Here is a 21,789-nt window from a genome sequence, read left to right as displayed (position 1 = left end):
AATTTTCTAGAAATGAGTGTCAGTATCTTGAAGTCAGGAAAAAAAGCAGATCACTGCACTAGTGTCAAGAAAATGACACTTGATTCTACAAAATTCTCGAAAAACAAGTTGATTTGCATTGGAAACAAGTGAAATTATCAAACCCCACTGGCAGAATTTTTCACGTTTTAAGAAAATTATGATTTTAGGACTCAGTAATAATGACTTGTTAAAATGGAGATTTTTTGCAGTGCATGTATTAGTCATACACCGGGAGGTAATCTATGAGTAGCCAGCTATGAAAACAATGCTTAGGCCTCACAGCATGGGAAAGCTATTAGAGATGCTATCTCCACCGGCCTGCTCCACAGTTTGGTTAAGGAGGCAAGAGCCGCCTCAGGTCGTATTTCTAAAGACGGTTAATTTATGTTCGCCGTTCTGTGATTCTGTTTTGTGGAACACTAGATGCCCTTGGTAAAATTTGGATCATGTTAATCTACTGCAACTGCACTGGTAATCCTGCACACTGGTATGCCTCCGAGTCTCATTACTCACTTCCACCATTTCAACCCCACACTGGGAGAGAAAGTGCAGAAAGTGGGGCGAGGAAGAAGTAAAAAAAAGTAGCAAGGGGAAAAAAAAACGTCTAAGGGAATAAAAACTAGTTCTTCTGGTTCTAGTCTTCTAAAACAGTAGAATAAGCTTAAATTCCTAGATCGCCCATCGTTAAAAGAAGAAGATAGAGAGGAGTTTAAGGATCAACGCCATAATGCCGTGACAACAGATGCCATTGAGTTTAGAACTAGTCCAAGCAGTTCTTTTCACACCAACTAAACCAAGTCACACACACACACACACACACACACACTGGCTGCAGCCTTGCATTGTGTGAGTCGTTGCTTCATCAGTTCACCCAAAAGCTCCCCGCCAGGTAAACCACATTCTTTTCACGCTGCCTAACTCCACTTTGACCAGTTTAGTGAGCAGCCTCGGTGTGAGTGAGGTAACTTCACTCCTAGGGCAAGAAATTCCATGTCCACAGTGTCAAGTAAAACTTCAGTACATCGGATCACTGCAGTCAATCTGCTCAAACACCTTGAAGGTATAAGTACTGTTGTTCGGGCAGCAGGGTGGCCGAGTGGTTAGAGAGCACAGACTCAGGTTAAACCCCCATCTCGAAAAGCATCCGCCCAGAGGTGATTCCCTACTCAAGTAAAAGTGCAAATACTCATTTAAAAATATACTCTGGCAGAAGCTGAAGTACCATTTCAAAGTCATTGTTCTAAACTGGTTTTCTGTTGAACGTTCCTCTGAATCCCAGATGAGAAAGAGTCTGCAGCTCAGATCACGAACCCGAACCCTAGCAGCTGAATTCACTAACGTTAATTCTCTCTCTCTTGTTGCTTCTCTCTTATTTGTGCTGCTTCTCTCTCTCTGTCCCTTTCCCTAATTTTTGGTGTCGCTTTGCTGAACAAGCAGCCAATCACATTTGGCTCTTGATCAGCTGCTTCCGGGATGGAAGCTGTCTGATGCTGAAAATATATATATATTTTTTTAGAAAATTTGTTGATGATTTCCCGAGAGTAACGAGTCCATTTTGAAAATGTAGTGAGTAGAAAGTACAGATTTTTCTTTTGAAATGTAGTGAGTAAAAGTAAAAAGTCTTCAGTGAAAGAAAAACTTGAGTAAAGTACAGATACTTGAAAATCTTACTTAAGTACAGTAGTGAAGTATTTTTTACTTTGTTACATCCCACCTCTGCATCCGCCCTGCTGAAGTGTCCTTGAGCAAGACGTTGACTCCTGACATCGACCTCTGACCTCCCTGTGGAGCAGGGACAAGCAGAAATAGAATTTCCCTTCAGGGATCGATAAAGTACAGTGATGGAAAGAGTACTAGAATATCCAACTCAAGTACAAGTATTGTTACTTTTGTAATATTTTACTTAAGTAAAAGTACTGGTATAAAAATCTACTGAAGTAAAAGTACAAAGTAGCTCATTTAAAATGTAAAAGTAAAAGTTACTGAGTTACTTTTTTATCAGATGTGATTTTTCCAAACAAATCTAAAAGGACAAGAGTATAGAGTTCAAACTAGATTCTTTTAATTGAAAAATTTGGAAATTACAAACTAAAGTGCACAAACAAGGTAAAGCCACATTACTCTTTTCTTTGCTGACTGACCATTGTACTCTGTCATGTAGCTCTGTAGCTAATTACAATACTTGTACTTAAGTAAAAGTAAATTTACTGACTTTAAAAAATACTAATATACTAATACTAATATAGTAAATGTAATTAATTACTTGTTTTTTTGTTTTTTTTTTACCACCCTTTATTATTTTTAGTATTATTATTATAAAAATCTGTCTAACTGACACAGGCATGATCAGTTTGAACTGATTCACTCAGCTGGCCTCTGCTCTTGGGTTGTGTTTTCTGTTCCAGTGTCTGTTTTTGAGCTTGAGCTGAGCTGTGTTTCAGATGTTTTGAACTCTTATTTATCCAGGAAAGCATTTTGCTGAATATGCATGCTCTCAGACAGTGGTGTAATGGTAAATAAAAAGGTGGGTGAACTACTGTATGACCTCCACAACTACCAATATAAACAAAAATAAATCATATTTTCAGAAAAGCATTAAGATAAAATAAGATAAGATCAGTTTGATATTACTGATGACTCATCTTTCCATTTGCTCCATCGGTGCTGGAGTCTGAGTCCCGGGCCGCTGGCAGAACAGCTAGCATCTGCCCTGCTGAAGTGTCCTTGAGCAAGACACTGACTCCCTCCCAGCTTCAGTGGTGCTTTGCTCTGTAGCTGATGATGCTGACCTTTGACCTCCCTGTGGAGGGGGGGGGGGGGTGTAAGTGAAAAGAGGATTTCTCCTTCAGGGATCAAAAGAATATCAGTAAATATCATGCATATGTAGAGTAACATGTATAGTCTGCTGTGTATTTACTGCACTTGCTGAATAAAGTGAATCTGCTTCTGATGTTGAACAATGTGAAAATACCCCATGCTGTTTTGGTTTTTCACAAACTTTCCTTAATATATCAGTTGGTACAACACAACCCTGTCCATCATATACTCTCTCTCTCCTTCTCCCTAAATTGTTACCACACCATCCCGGTGCGTTTCCCAACTCCCAATTAACGTCTCCACGCATCAGTTTCAAGCCGCAAATTCTCCCTCTTCCAAAAAATGAAAACATTCACATAAGAATAGACAGTTTAAACAGGTGCCATGGTAACATAATCGTCGCTGCGGCAATTACTGCCTTATGCCTGACTAACAGCCATAAATCATTCTCTCTCCACAAAGAGGACGTTGTGGTGCTCCACTCCCATTCAATAATCAGAAATTGCTCTATGCGCGGCGTGACGAGTGGGCGCTGAAACGGCCCATTCTTCTGTTTCGCCGACGATATTTCGCTCTCTATGGCGACATTACAGGGATCCTTCAGCGAGCGCGATATTGTACCTGCTCAACACCTGTTAGCCTTGCAAAGGTTTCATCAGATAGTTGAAATAAATGCTAGTCATCATCATAACCGTAATCATAGTCATAAAAACCGGGGGCCTTTATGCCGTTGCCAAATTGCCCTGCCTTCTGATTTACAGTCCGACTGGTGGGGTGCGGAGGGGAAACAGATAGGGCAAGGAGGAGCACGGTGCCTATTACCTGCACAGAATGGGATACATACCCAAATACACACACCTGCAGACCACCCCTCCCACACACACACACACACACACACACCTGCAGACTCCACTCTCATAGGCATGTAACGGCTGGGGCTGGGCTTGGGGGGGGGAGGAACACTGAGGAATTCTCCTGGGATTACAAAGACGAACATTGTACCGCTCACACACAATACAGCAGGTGAGCGGAGTGATAAGGGCGCAGAGGACAAATTAGCCCCCCATATTAAAATAATCCCTCATGTCTAATAACAATAATGCGCCCCGCACTGAAGGTACTGCACATTCACAATGGAGTTCGTAGGCAACTGTTGAAAACACAGATTTGAGTGTTTGTGAAATGGGCCCGTCATATCTGCTCTACCTGTCAACGGCCTCAGAATACACAGGGGTTAGAGGGATGGATGCCAGCAACTGGGGAAGAAGGCAGCGTGTGAGTGTTCAAAAGCCCGACCAGGTGCTTGATACTGAAGGAGGGGCGATGATGCAGCAAAAAGACATCTAGAAAGTGGTCTGATGGTTCCTTAGGGTGCGTCGTGCGTCATGTGGGCAGGCGGGAATGACGGCATTCTCCCCCAAATAACCGCACCAAGACGCCTGAAGATGCCAGTCTCAGTCCTCTAACAAGCGAAGTGAGAACATAAATCCAAACTCTAGGAATTGACCCCAAAACAAGCAGTGGGTATTATAGGAGATACTTATATTCAGCTATTTCTTCATGTGTTCTTAACTGGTACTTTACAGGAACTGGAATGGTATATTTCTGCTGCCAAAACCTCAAACCTGGCATGATGACAGGTTACCAAGTCTGTCCAATAAACACGTGACATGTGAGTCCATGTGACTTTTCTTTACAAGTGTGAACCTAAACAAGCTTTTCCACTATAACCAAAAAAATATATGTATGTGAGATGGCATCCTTTGTTTTTTTTTCAGTGAGGTTTGGACCTCGACTGGTCTTTGTCAGATGTGCAGTACAACAGTTGAGGCTGAAACGTTACTTAACAAACCACTAATGTTACAACAATATTTAACCTTGATGCTTCCCGCTTCCACAAAATCTGCAATATTTTAATCTGAACTGATCCTCATGCTTCATGTATTCACTCATAACATTGTTGATTGAAACAAATAAAGATCGTTCTAGTGTGGAATCTTTTTTATTTTAGTGTCTCCCAGTATGGACATGAAAAATACATTTTCATGGTTGTGTTTTTATTGTTGGATCAACTATTTCTTATCGATAGCGGGACATCCACCATTATTCATCGATACCAGGACAGTATGTAACAACTGAAAGGTGCATAGCATGGCTATTACGCTAAATTGTGGCTACAGAACAGTGGCATACTGTCTTTATATCACCTGTGCAAAATTGAAAGGATTTAAGAAAAATCATGACATGCAGGAACAAAAAATGTAGAGGAAAACAAAACAAACAAGAAATATAAACTAAAAAACTGTAGACTGAAATCTATTGATTTGTGACAGTCCAACTTTCAAGTACAAGATTAGATGCATGCCATTTTCTCTTCTATTGCATGTGTTGTTTGGTCCCAAACAAACTTTTAAGATTGTGTTATAACACTATCTTGATTCACTTCTACTGAAACAACAATTCTGAAAATCTTTGATTACAGTCATGAAATAAAGTCTTTCAAGTACACACATCAATAGGAAATTGTATAGGCACATCATTTATCTTACCACACATATACAGTACAGAATACAGCAGTCAGTGACAGTGTTCATTTTAACACTAGTGTCTGTAATTGGGTCAGATAAAGACTTAAATACTGCTCACATCAACAACACACAGCTCTTAATATGACAATTTGAGAAGTAATACTAAGACGGAGCTATTGACTTATTGCAAAAAATATTTTCTTGCCAAAGAAAATCTTGCTGGAAAATAACGGAAAAAATTGGTCAATGGTAGTCAGCAATGGAATGACTTTCAAACTTACTGGGAGAAAACTATTTCCAAAAATTAAAGAGTAAAAAAAAGGTTAGGAAAATCTCTCTTAATATTACTCTAGGACCGGATCTGAGACTTGCTTCAAAACTTCCACAAAACGTTCTTCTCGTAAACATGTTTTTACATCAGCAGCTAAAAAGTGCAGGAGCTCTTAGAACAGGCATTCACTTGTCTTCAATAGACACCGGCTCTTTACTGTGCAGAGTGTCTGTCAAAACGTCCACAGCTTGGTAATCTAATACTGAACCATCTGCACTAACAGCCTTAATGGGGAGGTGGCTGGGCCGCCGGTGTGGTATGTCAAGAGTTTTCTTTACTCATTTACTGAAGTGTGAATAGTGGCGGTCTACATTTGTTGTAAATTGGCACCAGAACATCACATTTTACATTTTTTATTTTTAGCTAATGTTATTATGGAGTCACGTATAATGACTGAGATGATAGGTGTTCAGTGTCTTGCTCAAGGACACTTCAACAGGATTCATGGCTGTTAGATGCATTGGCTGTTGTTATTGGCTTGGGATCGAATGTGTGACCGATCAGTTAAGGTATAGTGTCTCTAATCTCTCCATTAGTAGGATGACATCAGTGTCCATCCAGTTAGGATGGACCCTACCCTACTCTATGGTTTTGGGGTGTTCTGCTTTCGCAGTCGTCTCCTGGCCAAGGCTTCCTGTTTCTTCCTCTCGATCTCGGCTGCGGAGCATTTCCCCGTCATCTGGCTGGTGACGAAAACTGGAAAGGAGAAAGGAAAGAGAGAAAAGTGAATGGAAAACCTGAATAGGAGCTGCAAAGAAAGCTTGTGGTTCAGAACTGAAAAGACTTAAAGGGAAAATCTGCCCTAAATCAGAACTCAGCGTGTCATCGCTATGATCTTGGGACAATTCAGTCTTGATTTGCGAACATAAAAAGGTTGCTCCCATAACTAGGAACAGTGGGCACCCAGGGTGAGTTTAAGGAAACACTGGCACATTTTGAAGGCACTGCAATGGCATGAAGCTCATTTGGATGTGAAAGCTCAAACAAACATGCCTTCGTGTTCAGAGAAATCAAGCTGCAGTTCATTGTCCATGAAGCTTCTTGAGGTTTGGACTCTTGACGACGTCACAAATCAAAGCCACGGCTCTGCGGTTACTTGCTTTAGGGGAAAAAATGTCCGTGTGCACATACATTGAACCGTCTATGATCATAGGAACAACATGTGACATCTGCTTTAGTTGTGAGTTTGTGCTTTAAGATTAACTCCAGTCTAATGGCAAAATAATGGGGACAATAGAGAGGTGGACTGAGTTAAGTCAGAATCTGAATCACTTTATTTACCAAGTAGAGTACAGGAATTTATCTTAGTGGGAGGAGCTTTGTTCACTACATATTTCACCTTCACTGTATTTAGCCTATCAAACCCATTGGCTCCAATTCAAGGCATTTACCTCCAATTCAAGTTTTTACCACCAGGCCATCAGGCTTCTGAACTCATAAAATTGGTACCCCACATTGCATTTCTGCTCACCCGCTTGTTTGCACTATTTAGATAAAAATTGCACTATTCCACAGACTGCTGCTATTCAACCAGGACTGATACACACCCTCTGTGCAATACACTTGTCACTTTTATGTACATAGATCTCAAAAAACAAAGGGGAAGGAAAAAGCAGGAGTGAAAGACCCAGATCAGGGATTTCCTCCTACTCCTCCTCCCCCATACTAACCACAGTCACACACACACACACACAAATGCACTGTTGGTCCTGCAACACCAACATCAACAACATCAGCAACACCAACGTATATACTTTGTTAATATTCTACTATTTTTTGTATTTTGTATATATTCTGTTAATATTTTGCTATTTTTGTATTTTGCTATATTTTGTTAGCTTTTTGCTTATCTTGTCGCCTTATCTGCTGAGCTGACCTGACTCTCGTCCAGTACTTTTCATTGTATTGTTGACCCTGTGTTAACCTACATATGACAAATAAAACGAAAATTGAACTTGAACTTGAACTTTATGTTTTCTGTTCTGAATTACAACACCTGTTCAGACATTTTCCCTAATGGATATCCCTTTAACAAACTGGTCTGGCTCAAGATCCAGTGCAAATCGGATAACTTTATTAGTAAACATTCAAACTGAATTCATTTGCTAATTAGGGCCATCCTCTATATTCTCTAACACATCCCAGGTGAGGCACACAGCTTACCTTTGTTGCTCATGGCTACTGAGTCCGACAGACTTCTCTTGAAGGATGCATGATGGGAGTTCTGCGGCTGCCTGGCTGTCACTGTGCGTGGCTGCGTCTCCAGATTAGCATTGGCAGCCTGGAAAGTTCCACAGGAATCTTTAAACTGGCTAAACGCGCCCAGACCGACACGGCTTCCTGGGAGGCTCTGAGACATCCGTGATTTGCTGCTGGCACCTTTCATGGGAACGTTCCATCCCTGGTAGTTCACAGTTTCACAGCTAGTCCCTGGTAATGAGTTAGAACGAACAAAAGCACATGGCGACTGTCTGTTAGCGCTGGTATCGGTGTTAATGGGCCGAGCCGTCTCAATTGGCAAAGGTGCGGTTGTTTTTCGCTGTCCTTTATTTTCTTGGCGGTAGGTGGGGCTTGGTTGCTCTGGTTGGCTGTTGGAGATCCTCTCCACGTTGTCACATACCTGGTAGAGCAGTTTGTCGTCGTCCCCGTCGTCCCATAAGCAGTCAGAGTCAAAACAGGACTTCTTGTTCCTATCTGAGGTGTCTGCAGCTACACCGGCCCCCTTCACTACCTGGTCAGGAGTTATCTTGCCAGGCTGAGGAGCAGACTTTGTCGTGGATGAGGCTGGCTTTGTGGTAGCACGCTTCTGGTCAGGCATCTGTGATTTAGAAGGCTGTATTGCAATAAGGCTGGGTTTGGAAAGCTCGTTGGCTGCAGCCGTCTTGGCCTGGAAATGAGGGTTGGGCTCTAACTTGAAAGTGCTTCGGTTGGTAGTCTTTGGTTTGGGACACAATTCCTGGAGGCCACTGCAGCTTGGCTGGAGGTGCAGGCTTGGAGCCTGACAGGCAGAGCGTACATTTATGGAAGGCTTAGAAGCAGAAGGATATGGAGTAGTGTTAGACCGTAAGGTGGTTTTAGGCACGGGGTCGAGTTGTTGGTCAGAATTCTGGGTCATCGCCAACACGAAAGAGTCATTAAGTAGGTCGTCATTCTCCCAGTCGTCGTCAAAATCATCAAATTTGTTCGCACTGATGCCCCAAGACCCTTTATCTTCAGCAGCATGTGCAGCCGGACCAGACTTGTTGTCAGCCAACTTGAGCTCTGATTGTCGAGGTTCAGCAGACCTAGGCTGTCCTTTTATCTCTTGTGAACAAGTAGAGGCTAAGGAACCCTGGCTCAGCCGGCCGCTGACTCGCTGAGTGGAACAGTCAAACAGAGCGTGCAGCTCTGCCTCCACCTGATCCGATGTGGATGAACATTTCAGTTCCTTTGCGTTGCTTGGGTGTGCCGTCTCAGTTGGTTTTGCTTCAGGAGTCTTCCCACATTCAGTGAGGTTATTGTTGATTGCGTTCAGCTGCTCCGATGTCTCGTTGTCTCGCTGCATGTTCTTGTCAAACTGCCTGGCCAGTTTCCTGAGGTCCTCCACATTGCTTTGCCTGTGGAGAAGAGAGAATGAACAAGGGAATGATCAGCAAGACAAAAGAGACTGAAGAAACAGGAAAGCAGTAACATCCAATTAGAAATGGATAAGGGTTACAGGTCCAAATATTCTGGAATCCTAGAAAAATTCAGATTAAAAAAAACCAAAAAAGACAAAAAAAATCACATCCTTGAGTAAAAACCACAACACTGTTAGTATGTTCTTGTTTCTAAGGCACCGCATCACACTCTTGTCTAGCAATCTGTTGTCAATGTATTTTGCATATTGTTGCATGTCAGTAGTCTCCAACCATGTACCACTGAAAGCAATGTGTACGCAGGTTTTCATTCCAACTAAACACCACACCAGCTGATTTCACTGATTAGTCTCCCACTCTCTCTGAAGTTGTGCTACTCAGTAAAATCAGCTGCTGCAGTGTTTTGCTGAAATTAAAACCTGCAGACTTTTGGGCCTCAGCGGCACAAGATGAAGAGCCACTGCTGTTTTAAGGCTTTTATTTTGATGAGGGGGTTGGTGGGACAGTGTATGGTTTACGCACCGCATGGACTTCTTCCTCACTCTTGGCTGGCGATTCTCTGGTGTGCATGGGACAGCGCTGTCCCCAATCCACTGCAGCAGGGGGGATTCAACCCCCACCGGTTTTGCATCCTATTTAACACACAGATACAATGTTGAATATTTTCTTTAAAAATATGCAATGTAAAATAGTACAGCACACAGAATTGAGTTAGAATACTGTTCCTTTAATTGTACAATAAAAAGAACCAATTTCATTCCATCTATCCAACATGGCAGCCAGATATGATGATTCAATAGTGGTGGACCTAATGTTTCAGACAACTGAAGATACTGACCTTTGGAGCAATACGGTTGACAATATCCGATATTTCCACAACTCTGGTGTTTCTGAGACCCTTCCCTGAAAACAAATAACAGATTGCCAGATTTAAATAACAGATTTGCTCATTGTGCGTGTTCAGAGGTCAGGTTTGCATAAGCAAGGTTCTACTGTACCAGCCTATAATAAATGACAGGAGGAAAGTAACATGAAAAAAATAACATATGATGTGTTTTCTGTGCGGAGGGTCAGCAGCGTTTACCAGTGTTAACTTGAGTGGGAGACGTCGGATCCCAGATAATATCTTGCGAAACTTCCCCATCGCCTGGAGAATCCCCGTTATTCAAGCCAAGGTATCTGCTGCATGTTATGCGTTTTGGGCTCTGCAGATCTGTGGGAGTGAAACAGCAGTCAGGACGGTGAGATCATATCAGCTTTCAGGTCATAATGCATTACAGTTAGACTGATATATTTGGCCTTTTAATAAATGTCAAACATAAGCCCATCACCTCCGATATGATGGTTCCTCCCTGACCACTGCTTTTCCCACCCGGACAAGAATAAAACTCTGGGAGAAACACTGAATCCTTGTAATTTTTTTGGCATGGTCAAATCCAAACATACTGAACATTGGCAAAAAAATATCTGCAGCTTCAATACAGAAAAATATCAGTGTCAGACTTGGCCGTCAAAACCCATCCCAGTCGAACCCTATTATGCATAACTTCTCAACACACCAGATTTATAAGCTAGCTAGCATCCATATAAAAATACATCACAACACAAAAAAGGTCACAGTATGTTTTGTGTAGCAGGGAATGGAATCACAATATCAGATGAAAAACTTCGCCTGAGTACCAGAATCCCAAATCAACATCCTAAATGCCAAAGCTGATTAGTAGGCTGATTCCTTGTCAGCCTCATTACATTTTGGTCCTAATATTACGAATGTAAGCATTGTAGTCAATCAAATAGTTTAAATCAAAGTATAAGCGATTTTCTGAATGAAGTATCGCCAGGTGAGCATCTTATAGTTCTAGTAGCATCTTTCTCACAATGTTATGTCTCATATGGGTCAACATTAGCAAGTAACTTACGAAGGCAAATTGTTTCTAATGGTAACTGGTGTGTGTGTACTGTACAGTGAGCTCAGGTGAGGCGATGAATACAAATTTACAATGTTATCACTGCCACATAACGATATTTCTGTTTCAATATATTCAATTTGATCTTCCAATGAACCCCCAACTTCACATACTTGGGGTTATATCCAGTTAGTACGGTTTCAAGCCATCAGTTGGTTTTGATTTTTTTAAATGTATGCTACACAACAAAGGTAGATAGGTACTGAGCAAACTGCTGAGGTAACCTCATGCTAACTGAATCGCTCCGGACCTATTTTAACCGCATCACAGCCTCACCATTACACCCGTGTGATGTTGTGTCAAACGTCTGCTTTCCCGTCCTGCTGTCTTGTTGTAGTTTGTTGTGTGAAAGTTTGGACACACTCCTCCACATCTCACTGAACTCCGCATCATGCGTCCTCGGCTCCGACATGATGCTTCCCTAAAACAGCGCTAACGGCATTATTTTCCCGGCACATTATTTCATGAACATATTCTTCGACGCTCCGCGGCTCGGTAAACAACGCGGTCGTAACGTTTATGTACACAATCTGATTGTTTATACTTATGCTAAGACTTTTGTTGTGTTTTTTGCTCATTCATTAGTCGCAAGCCGCCATGCTGGTCCCTGACGTCACCAAACTACGGGTGCCGGGTTGGTTTTTCGCACTTCGTCCCATGGCTCTGTTGAAAGAGCAACTGGCGGTTTCGAGCTAGGCAAAACGGCAGGACGGGCGGTTTTAAGGTATGTGTGGCATTAACTGTGTCAGTCTTTGAATTTTCATGGTCTGCGGTTCAAGTAGAAGGTTTTCAAGGCCTTTAGCGAGGCAATCCATCATGTAAGACAAGGGTTACCAAATAGATCCATGTCATGGACTCCCAAGTAGAGATACTTAGGTCAAGGGTTGCCATACGTTTTCATGTCATGGACCCCAACATATTTACGCTTATTCCACAGACCCTTTAACATTTTGTCCAAAATAATGCAATCTGGTAAGATGTTTGTTGTTTGATATGCCTCCATACAAAGAGAGTTACTGCTCTTATTACTCTCATCCAGTCTGTAACTGGGCCGCCTTCAAGGAAGGGTCAATAAAAGTGATACTAAATGATACTTAATTTTGCTGGGGACCCTCTGGCATCCCTTCAAGGACCCCTGGAGATCCCTGAACCCCACTTTGGATACTAGTACCACAGACCCAATTATCAGGTTTCGTCCCAGGACCCCTATATATAATTTCTGTTGTTTGTCTGTACTGTAGGTGTGGAGATGACAGTGGGAAGTGTGAAACCTCTGATAAGAATAGTAATTCCTATGCATTGTCTCCTGGTGCTTACCTCTAGTGAAGTTAAACTAATCCTCCTTTTTCTGGGTACCCCGGGGCCCCCTTGAAGGACCCCCGTTTGGGAACCACTGATGTAAGACAGTATGCATATGCCATCATTTTTTGAGGCAGCCCAGGGCACATAAGGAGTAACATCAGCATTGATGCTTTAATCACATAGGAAAATTCTGCTGCCAGAAACATTAAAAGATCATTTGAAGTAAACAAAAATCAAATGTTGAATTGTTTTGACCCTGTGTCTCACTTCGTTGGCTGTTTCTGGGAACATTACCATCTACACTGGCCCCCATAAACCTGGCGTATCAACCCTCTTTAGCTTTTGAAATGAGTTTCAACGAAATGAGGGCTGCAAGTCTAAATTTATCCTCCCAAACTCAACCCCTGTACTTGGAACTTCATAAAATACAGTCATACGATCTCAGCTTGTATTACTCATGACTTGGCTGGATGTGAGCAGTACAGTAAATATTTTAGCAAACAGCCTTGTGCATACCCAAGTAGGTCTGCCCGTGTGTTTGCCCGTTAATTGTTAGCAGGCTTCGTTGGGCCTGAAGCGTGTTTGTTTGTGGAAGCCTGGTTGTAAAGGTTGTTTGTGGATTGCAGGCCTATTGTCAAATCATTCAGTCACATGTTTCACAACTGTTTATTATCTGACTCAAACAAATTTGCAGACAAAATTCATATTACATGGTGTTTGACAACAGTGCCACACAGGCCTGCTGAGGCTACCAGAAGTAGTAAAGCTGGAACTGAATCTGCTACGGGTTTTCCTCTGTGGATGTCAGAGTGGTGAGGATCTTCACTGAGCTGTTGTCTCTGGCTGATATCGGCCTTTCATTGAAAAGCAGATATCGGCCACCGCTGATGCAGTGGAGGAGAGGAAATTATTCAACAGTTTCAGGATTACTGCGATGGAGTCCTGTCCGGGGTACCCAGCAAAGCCCTGGACAGGCCCCAGTATGTGCAGAACTCAGCTCCCAGGGTTCTCACCAAGCCCTGGCAGCACATCACCCCCGCCCTCATCCACCTTCACTGGCTCCCGGTCAAGTTCCGCATCTCCTAAAATCCTCCTCCTCACCTACAAATCCCTCCTACAAAATCCTCCTCCTCACCTACAACTCCCACCTACAAAATCCTCCTCCTCACCTACAAATCCCACCTACAAAATCCTCCTCCTCACCTACAAATCCTTCAGTGTGGCAGCCCCCACCCTCTGGAACTCTCTCCCGGCAGAGATCCTCAACGCCCCATCTTCGGACACTTTTAAAAAAATATAATAATAATAATATAATTTATAAAATATAAATCTAAGTTATTATTATTATTATTGTTATTAGGAGTGTCAGTCTGTAAAACCCGCAACTGCTAATCCACCTAAGAATTTCATTAACATTGGTTTTAATGGAGAGTTTTAGTGTCCCATTATGGTCAAAATGCTGTTTCAGCAGCTTTTCCACCTTGCAAACAAATAAAATTCTGGGGCAAACACTGAATTCGGCATGAAAACAGTCATTTAAATATAGAGGCACAAAATATCAGCTATCAGCATGCTTCAATACAAAAATATCGGCACCGGTATTGGCCTTCAATGACCCTCATCGGTGGAACCCTAGTTATCACCTGACCTCTCTATGGTAACGGTCAAAGGTCAGAGGTTTTGGCCACAGCCCCTGTAGACACATTATAGCTACTAGGCAGGGATACTTTCAGAGCAAAGACAAAGTGATAACTGGTTTTAGACCCTTCAGGTCAAAGGTCAAACGAACTGTTAATTTAGCGCACTCAGGGTAAGTGAGTCAGCCAGGCCTTTTCCAGCCAAGGTGGCTGATGGGACAGGTGCTTATCTTTGGTTTTAGTGTGCTTAGGGAGTGAACTTCAGCCAGATCCACAACACCGGCTCCACTGTCACTCCTGGGACAAAACCTGGGCGAGTCCCTCTTAAATCTACACTTGTCTTGAACTTGTGCCTATTTTGACTCAGACTTTTCGTGATCTGAGATGTTTGAGATGACTCAACTTTTCTAAAATGTTTCACATGAATGTTTTTCTCCACCTGGTCGACCTTTGCTTATTTTCTCCCCAGCACTACAAACAATTTTGGGATTCTACCTGTGTATTGTATGGAATGGTCCTCAAACTTCTGTACATTGATTAGTCAAAATCCTACACATTAATTGAATGTGGTAGAGTTCAGATAGATTTACACTGCAGTCAAAAGTTTGGACCCATCTGATTGAATGTTCTGTTTTTCATTCTCTTAAAGCCATTTTGATCTAAAGGCTTCTGCTTAAATGCTTGAAATGTGTTTCTTAGACAAATATAAATAGTGAAGTTGATCCTATGTATGAATTTCTTTCCAAAGCCTTTTCCTTTCCCTCAAGGCAAAGGGCGGCTACTTTAAAGAATCTAAAATATAAGATAGTTTTGATTTGTTAAACACTTTTTTTGGTCACTGCATAATTCCATTTGTGTTATTTCATAGTTTTGATGTCTTTACTGTTATTCTAAAATGTGTAAAATAGTAAAAATAAATAAAAATGTGGTGTGTCCAAACTTTTGACTGGAAGTGTACATCTGTCTTCATGCTTAAGAAACTCGTACACTGTTTATTGCCTATTTTGGTCTTGAATAAGACTCGATTTTGCTCTGGTCCCAGTCTTGACTTTGGACCTGCTCTGTATTTGGCATCTCACTGAGTCAACTCCTGAAAATATTTTCTGCTTGTGCACACAGACGTCTCAGCTGAGTGAATAACAGCGTTACTGCTAACAGGTTATTGACACGTGACGGGACGATTCCAGATAAGTCCCTGTGTTGTTGAATATAGTCCATGTTTCCACCATCATCGCTCTTTACTCCCACTTGAGCACCTGTGTGTGATTGGCAGATCCACTTTCGAACTTGGCTTATCTGTGAAAGCAGGGGAATTTAATGTTGGTGTTATTTATTTGACCGTGTCATGCGCACACACACACACACACACACACACACACACACACACACCATGAAGTGGTGTTCAGAGTTTCCACTGAGCACTCCACACCGTATGACTCGTTTGGTTAAGAATGAAATATTTTATTTAATTATTAACATATTGAGAAATAATATCCCAGCCTCTTAAGAGGAAAATAAACTTTTGACAACACGTCGTTGGAGGTTTAAGAATGATTTATCCATGTGATTTTATGTGACTTCTGCAGAGTGGTGGTCAGGCTTTTTAGATTTATTTTTTAAATGCGTGTAAATAGTCATATTACACAAAGTTTAATTAAGAATTTGTTTATTCTACATGTATGCATTTCATCAGAGAGGACAGAGGTTTTTATCTTATTCTCATGATGTGATGTAAAGTTAACTCACAATCTTTAGTTATTTCTACACTGATTTTTGGATGTTATAGTTTATCACTATTTAAGAATTGCACACATACAATCTAGAAATGAATTAAGGAGTTGAGAATTCCCAACATATCACTGACATTCTGCAGAGCATTTTCCAGAATAAAGCACTAGATGGTGCTTGTATTCTTCCCTGGTGTTGTGTGTGTGTGTGTGGTGTGTGCGAGAGAGAGAGAAGAGAGAGAGAGTGTGAGAGAGAGAGAGAGGGGTGATGTAGTAGTGTGGGTTGGATGCAGACAGATTTGTGTAGAAAATGTCTTACTGAGGTGTTCTGCTGGAATGGTATTTTGTAATAGGTACCAAACACACACACACACACACACACACACACACACACACACAAGCAAGCAAGCTGCAATGAATTACTAGACTTGATTATCCTTGATTCTGCTTTGATTGTTTTCATTTGGAAGTGGTTTATCAATATAGAGTATTGGGGAAGCCAATCAACTCTGTTTCTTTGATTGAAAGCCAGAAGCTGTTATGAACAGTCGACCTGCAGTCAGAGCCTCCACTTGCCCGGCTAAAGGATAATTCTTGTTTCATCAAAACATCAGCAGGAAATTTAGCCACCGCTAATGCTAAATGCATGGGAATCTGGGAATCTGGGCAACTGCAACATGTTGCAACTTCCAGGCAAATTCATCTTGATTTAGTAAATCAAAAGTGCCGTTGAGGTGATTTGACCAAGAAATATGAAAAAAACTCAGCTTAATTTAAGGTAACATTAAATTTAGTTTGGTGTGTGTGTAATGAATGCTTGTAAATTTTAGGTATGACAATTGTCAAATTTAGAGATATTGAATATTCACACAAACTATTGATAAACTATCAATATCTAAAAATATCAGTATTGGTATCAGCCTTGAAAAACCCATATTGGTCAAACCCTAGTATTAACAATAATGTCAAAAAACCCTCCTGACAGCATCACATTCATACTAGATTAACATGTTTGTTGTTACGCCATACACACACAAAGCACACTTAGGCCTATAGGCCATTGTCATGTTAGCAGCATAACTGTTGTCAATGTTAAAGAGGTTAACTGGAACCGCCAGTATGGATGTAACAGCGATTTAATCAACAGTTAGCTACGTTTCATGCCTCCCTTTAATGCATTCAGCTAATCTTGAGGGTATCCCCATTGCTCTGTCAGGCGCGCTGTGTCATATCACGCTGCCACGGAAATCCACGGCCGGGGGGCATCGTCTCCTGCCCGTCTAAAAGTCACCGTAACACCCTCTGTCACACCGAATGTTCGCATTTCTCAGAAGTGATAGTTAGACCACGGAATAAAGGGCACGGATGTGTCACGTTCAATTTAAATATGAGGCATCAACCCCAGCGCCTCCTCTTGTTTTTAACCGTTCCATCCTGCCTCCTCCTCCTCTGCCAGCTCTTCCAAGCCGTGTCACAGTAGCAGAAAAAAAATTGCCAAAGGCAGCGTAGGGAGGAGAGAGGAGGGACGGTTTTCCCCGGATTCTCCAAGCTAGCTCGATCCTTTCCCAGCAGCCCGTCTCTTCACCTAACTACCTACCGCCTTCCTCTATTTATTGGTTACGCCTGGGTTGTTTAGAACCAATTAAGGAGCTAATTGTGGAGATTTCTGAGGACCGGGTATTATAGTAAAAAGTAAAGAGCTAATGGCTAATTGCCCAAGCAGCTGCTAGTGTTTATGAAGAAGGAGCGAAGATGCCAGGGGATCCACCAGGCGTAGACAACGATGAGGAGGAGGAGGAGGAGGAGGGTGTGTGTGGGGGGGGAAGACGGGGGGGGGGGGCTCATCATTGCTGTGGATCCCAAAGATGGTTCACACTGGGCAGATGCCAGGTGAGCGAGACAAGGGGGAGAATATGGAGCTCAACTCAGAATAGCGTCTGCATAAATAATAATCACCTCTGATGGCCTCTGGTGCTGTATCTCCACGGAGTCCATCGTGTCTTCTGTGTGTTTGTATGTGAAGGGTATATCCCAATGTTTATACCCCCCCCCCCATCTGCCCCCCAATCCACCCCTACCCGTTCTGCCAGACCCCCCTTTGGGCTAGCAGTGCCTCATGGATGACAGTTAGCATGTGGCGGAGCTCTCTGAAGTGGAAGGGATCCAGGATGCCGGGTTTCTGTGCCAGCTTCGCCAAGCTGGGATTTCACCCATTTCACAGTGTCTGCCAATGGCTGGGACTGTGAATGAAAGCATTTGAAACAATGCCTGCTTCTACAGTGTCAGATCAGTGGGCCTAAGGTGGTTTGGCGTCAATCTGAAAGAATCCCAGCAGCTTTTTTTGGTCACGAGGGGGACAGGAGGTGCTAAAGGGCGTCCGGCTGCACTCTGAACCAGCGCTAGACGAGATGAAGAGGAGGGAGAGGAGAATGGAAGAGGACTTCAAAGCAGGGCTGGAGTACTCAAGTCATCCCAGTCCATCCAGATCTTCATGTTCTTGGACTCGTCTTGCACCGGCACCTATATTCACCAGGTCTGGTCTCAGTCTCAACCGCTGCTGGGTGTGAAAAAATGGCATTTTCATGTTAATACATTTATTTTTTGCTACTCTATCGCTAGTTATTAAACCTACAGTATATCCAGTTCATGAAAGCTTTTACATTTGCTGTCCTAAACACCCGGTGTCTGGTGATGTGCTTTACGTTCCCGGGTTGTTTGGAAGAAATAGAGCAGTGGTTCTCAATGTTGGGTGCCGGGGACCACCAGGGGTCCTTGAGGGGGTTCCAGGGGGTCCCCAGCAAATTGATGAATTGTTAAACTTCACCATTATTTAACACAATTTGAGAATGTAGAAGAATGATTAATTTGATCATAGTTTCACTGTCATCTCTCTACAAAAAATACAGATAGTCATGGAATTCTAGACAAAATCATATCTGACAATAGATAGACATTCAGATTTGGGTCTGAGAGACAAAATCTCATCAAATGGGGGTCCGTGGCTCTAATGTGGACTAAATAAGGGGTCAGTTGAGAATCACTGAAATAGAGCACACTGTTTGATTGACATGTGATCTCTGGGAAGTGCCGTACAGAAACACCACAGCAACAAGCGCTGAGCACCAAAGATTACCACTTTAAAGATAACAATAGCTTAATTATATATTCTACATTAGGCTATCATGCAAAAGTGGATGACTGTAATCAAATAATTTTTTTATATCCAGTTACACTCAGTTTCAACCCCCTTAGAGCTGGACTCAACACAGACTCGACTGATGTTGTCTTGACTGCAGTCCTGCTTTAGGTGCAAGACTTTACTGTCATTTTCTCTATAATCCGTTAATGGCTTTACCTGCAATACGGCAAAACCTTTATCCGTATATTCTGTGAGAGGTCACGCAACATCAGAAGGAGACGCCAAAGAGGAAGCCATTTTGCAGAATTAAGACACAGCAGCAGCCTTGGAGGAGGGCTGAAGTGAGAGCGCAGAGGGGCGGTGTGCTGGCGTACAGCATACTGTAGCAGCAGCCTACTTTGACTGCTCATTTATTCTGTTTATAATAGCAAAGGCGATGATAAATGTCCCGCAGAGTGCACATGTGCTAAAATATTCATCAATTGGAGGCCCCTAATTTGCGAAGGAGGAAAACCAATAAATTCAGATGCGAGCGGCAGTCATGTTATATTTATATGAATATGCAAGACCATGGGTGGGACATTAAGATTAATCTGGCCTGTATGCGCTTTTAACCAATTCTAATGTTCCTGTGTTAGACTGGTATGAGTGAGGGGAAGGCGAGAAGGTGGAAAACAAAATGGGGAATGCTTTGATGTAGCCTTCGGTGGGAAATCCAGACGCAGTTTTTCTAATGATGTTTCTGAATTTCTACTTGATATGTCAAACTACAAAAAAAAATAATAACTTCAAATACACGACCCTCTCTGATTAAAGCCAAAGTGAAGAACTGTTTTTTTCCCCCTTCATTTTGATTTTTTAAACATTTTCTCCTTACAATGGATGTAATAACATAAAAATTGCCCTTCAGCAATTTTTGTCATGCTAAAATCTGATTTGTCATTATCATGAAATCTGACCCAGATTTTTCCTCCCAAAACAGATGGTTTGAAATCGAACTTGATTAATCAATTTTCCTCACAACAACGGAGCATGTTTCTTTGCGGTTTTGTGTTGTTTTTCTCCCTTTCTCCTGCTGTATCCCGTATCCTTCTCGCTTTCTTCCCCTCCGTGTTCTTTGTCTTTCTCTCTCCCACTCTTTTTTTTTTTCGCTGTGTGTGTTTTTCTCAACCTTCCTGCTCAGGTGTGCGGGGGCTTGGAGGAGGAGGAGGAGGAGGAGGAGAGGGGGGTGTGGGGGGTTTCTCCAGCCGTATACCCTGCAGAGCCACTCTCTCCTGGGGTAAGGATGACAGGAAGTCAGCCAGATGGCACAGGGCAGGTCTGCAGCATGTGACCTCCTCTCTGGAGAGAGGGAGGAGGAGGAGAGGGGGGGGAGGAGCAAGGGGGGGAGGGGGAGGGGGTGGTAGAGGGGTGAAGGAAAGCAGGTGAGGAGATGGAAGAAAGATGTGAGGAGCGGAGCCGACTGATATATTGGTGCACCGATATTGGCTTTTCACATATATATTATATCTGAATTAGCTCCAACAGTCAGATCAGTACAAAACGTTTTGCGTTCATTTGTTATTTTCTCATTAAAGTAATAATCTGTAGCATTCTCATATAAATGAATGCCCATTTTGCTACTCTCTATCATTGCACAATATAAAACAATAGTGATTCCACCTATATCCAGCTCATGAAAGCTTTAACATTGTCTGTTCTAAACACCCGTAGTCCGGTAGCTCTTCTCTGGGAAAAATTCTCTGCCGCACAGGAAGTGATGCGTTTTACGTTTCCAGCAGCAGCAACAGCAGTTTGTTTGGAATCAGCAGAAGAAGAAGAAGAAATGGGTAGTTAGCATGAGCAGCGATAGCCACCATGGATGAACAGACAGAGAAAAGAGCGCCACCTACAGAAACACAAACTTCACCAACAGAAAATCCAAGCTCCGCCCCCACACTGTTTGATTGACAGGTGATCTCTGGGGAGTGCAGTGCAGAAACACCACAGCAATGAGCGCTTAGCAACAAAGATGGAGACAAAATAAGAATAAGAAAAAAAAACTATTTAGAATTCTGGTAACACTTTACAATAAGGGTCACTAAGTTAAGTGTTAGTTAATGCTTAATAAGTGTTAACTAACCCTTAATTAACAGTTAACTAATGTGTCTGGTAATAATTTACTAATGGTGTTCATGTTAACTAAGGTATTAATGTACACATTATTTAATAGTCATCTTTATAAACTATTAAATAATGTATAAATTAATTCCTTAGTTAACATGAACACATTAGTAAATTACACATTAGTTAACTGTTAATTAAGGGTTAGTTAATGTTTATTAAGCATTAACTAACCCTTATTAAGCATTAAATAACCCTTAAATTAGTGACCCTTGTTGTAAAGTGTTACCAGAATTCTGTTATATTGCTAATATAATTATAATTTATACTATAACAATGACACCACAAAATAAATCAATATTGGCCGATGTTGAGGCATGGGTTGTGCAGAATTCCTCCTCCTTCCAGAGCCAGAGGAGGAATCATATTTGGGAAACACAAACGCGACTCAAAAGAGAGAGAGAACATGTGCATCTGCTACGTATCACTTTGGTTCCTAAACCCGCAGATCTAAACAAAATCCTGTTCCAAGTCCTGTACAGTCGGACCGCTGTGCAGCTTCTGACCATTAGGAAGCCGGTTTCAGTGACCTGGAAAACA

General features: G+C 42.1%; 1 protein-coding gene across 1 annotated transcript; it reads right to left on the bottom strand.

Moving 5' to 3' along the window:
* Positions 1-4,836: 4,836 nt before the first annotated feature.
* LOC139652509 (ewing's tumor-associated antigen 1 homolog) lies at positions 4,837-11,693 on the bottom strand. The gene is made up of 6 exons (XM_071529610.1): positions 11,558-11,693; positions 10,399-10,527; positions 10,153-10,217; positions 9,837-9,946; positions 7,861-9,293; positions 4,837-6,393 (listed from the first exon to the last, which is right to left on the bottom strand). Exons 1-6 carry the CDS (start codon positions 11,691-11,693, stop codon positions 6,281-6,283), a joined length of 1,986 nt encoding a protein of 661 aa, XP_071385711.1. The 3' UTR covers positions 4,837-6,280.
* Between the last annotated feature and the right edge of the window lie 10,096 nt (positions 11,694-21,789).

The sequence above is a fragment of the Centroberyx affinis genome, unplaced genomic scaffold (genome assembly GCF_046629955.1).
Source record: "Centroberyx affinis isolate AG114_WGS23_722 - 3 ecotype Tasmania unplaced genomic scaffold, CSIRO-AGI_Caff_v1 ptg001814l_1, whole genome shotgun sequence".
NCBI classification, from domain to species: domain Eukaryota; kingdom Metazoa; phylum Chordata; class Actinopteri; order Beryciformes; family Berycidae; genus Centroberyx; species Centroberyx affinis.
Note: the sequence above shows the minus strand (reverse complement) of the source record. Positions and strands in the feature narration are given on the sequence as shown.

What these genes read in the sequence shown, in the direction of transcription:
- LOC139652509 (XM_071529610.1), bottom strand. Translation starts at nt 11,693, where the DNA reads ATGTCGGAGCCGAGGACGCATGATGCGGAGTTCAGTGAGATGTGGAGG. An exon ending in AACATCACACGGGTGTAATG is followed by an intron (nt 10,528 to 11,557) that starts GTGAGGCTGTGA and finishes TCACTCCCACAG; the next exon opens with ATCTGCAGAGCCCAAAACGC. An exon ending in TCAACCGTATTGCTCCAAAG is followed by an intron (nt 9,947 to 10,152) that starts GTCAGTATCTTC and finishes TGTGTTAAATAG; the next exon opens with GATGCAAAACCGGTGGGGGT.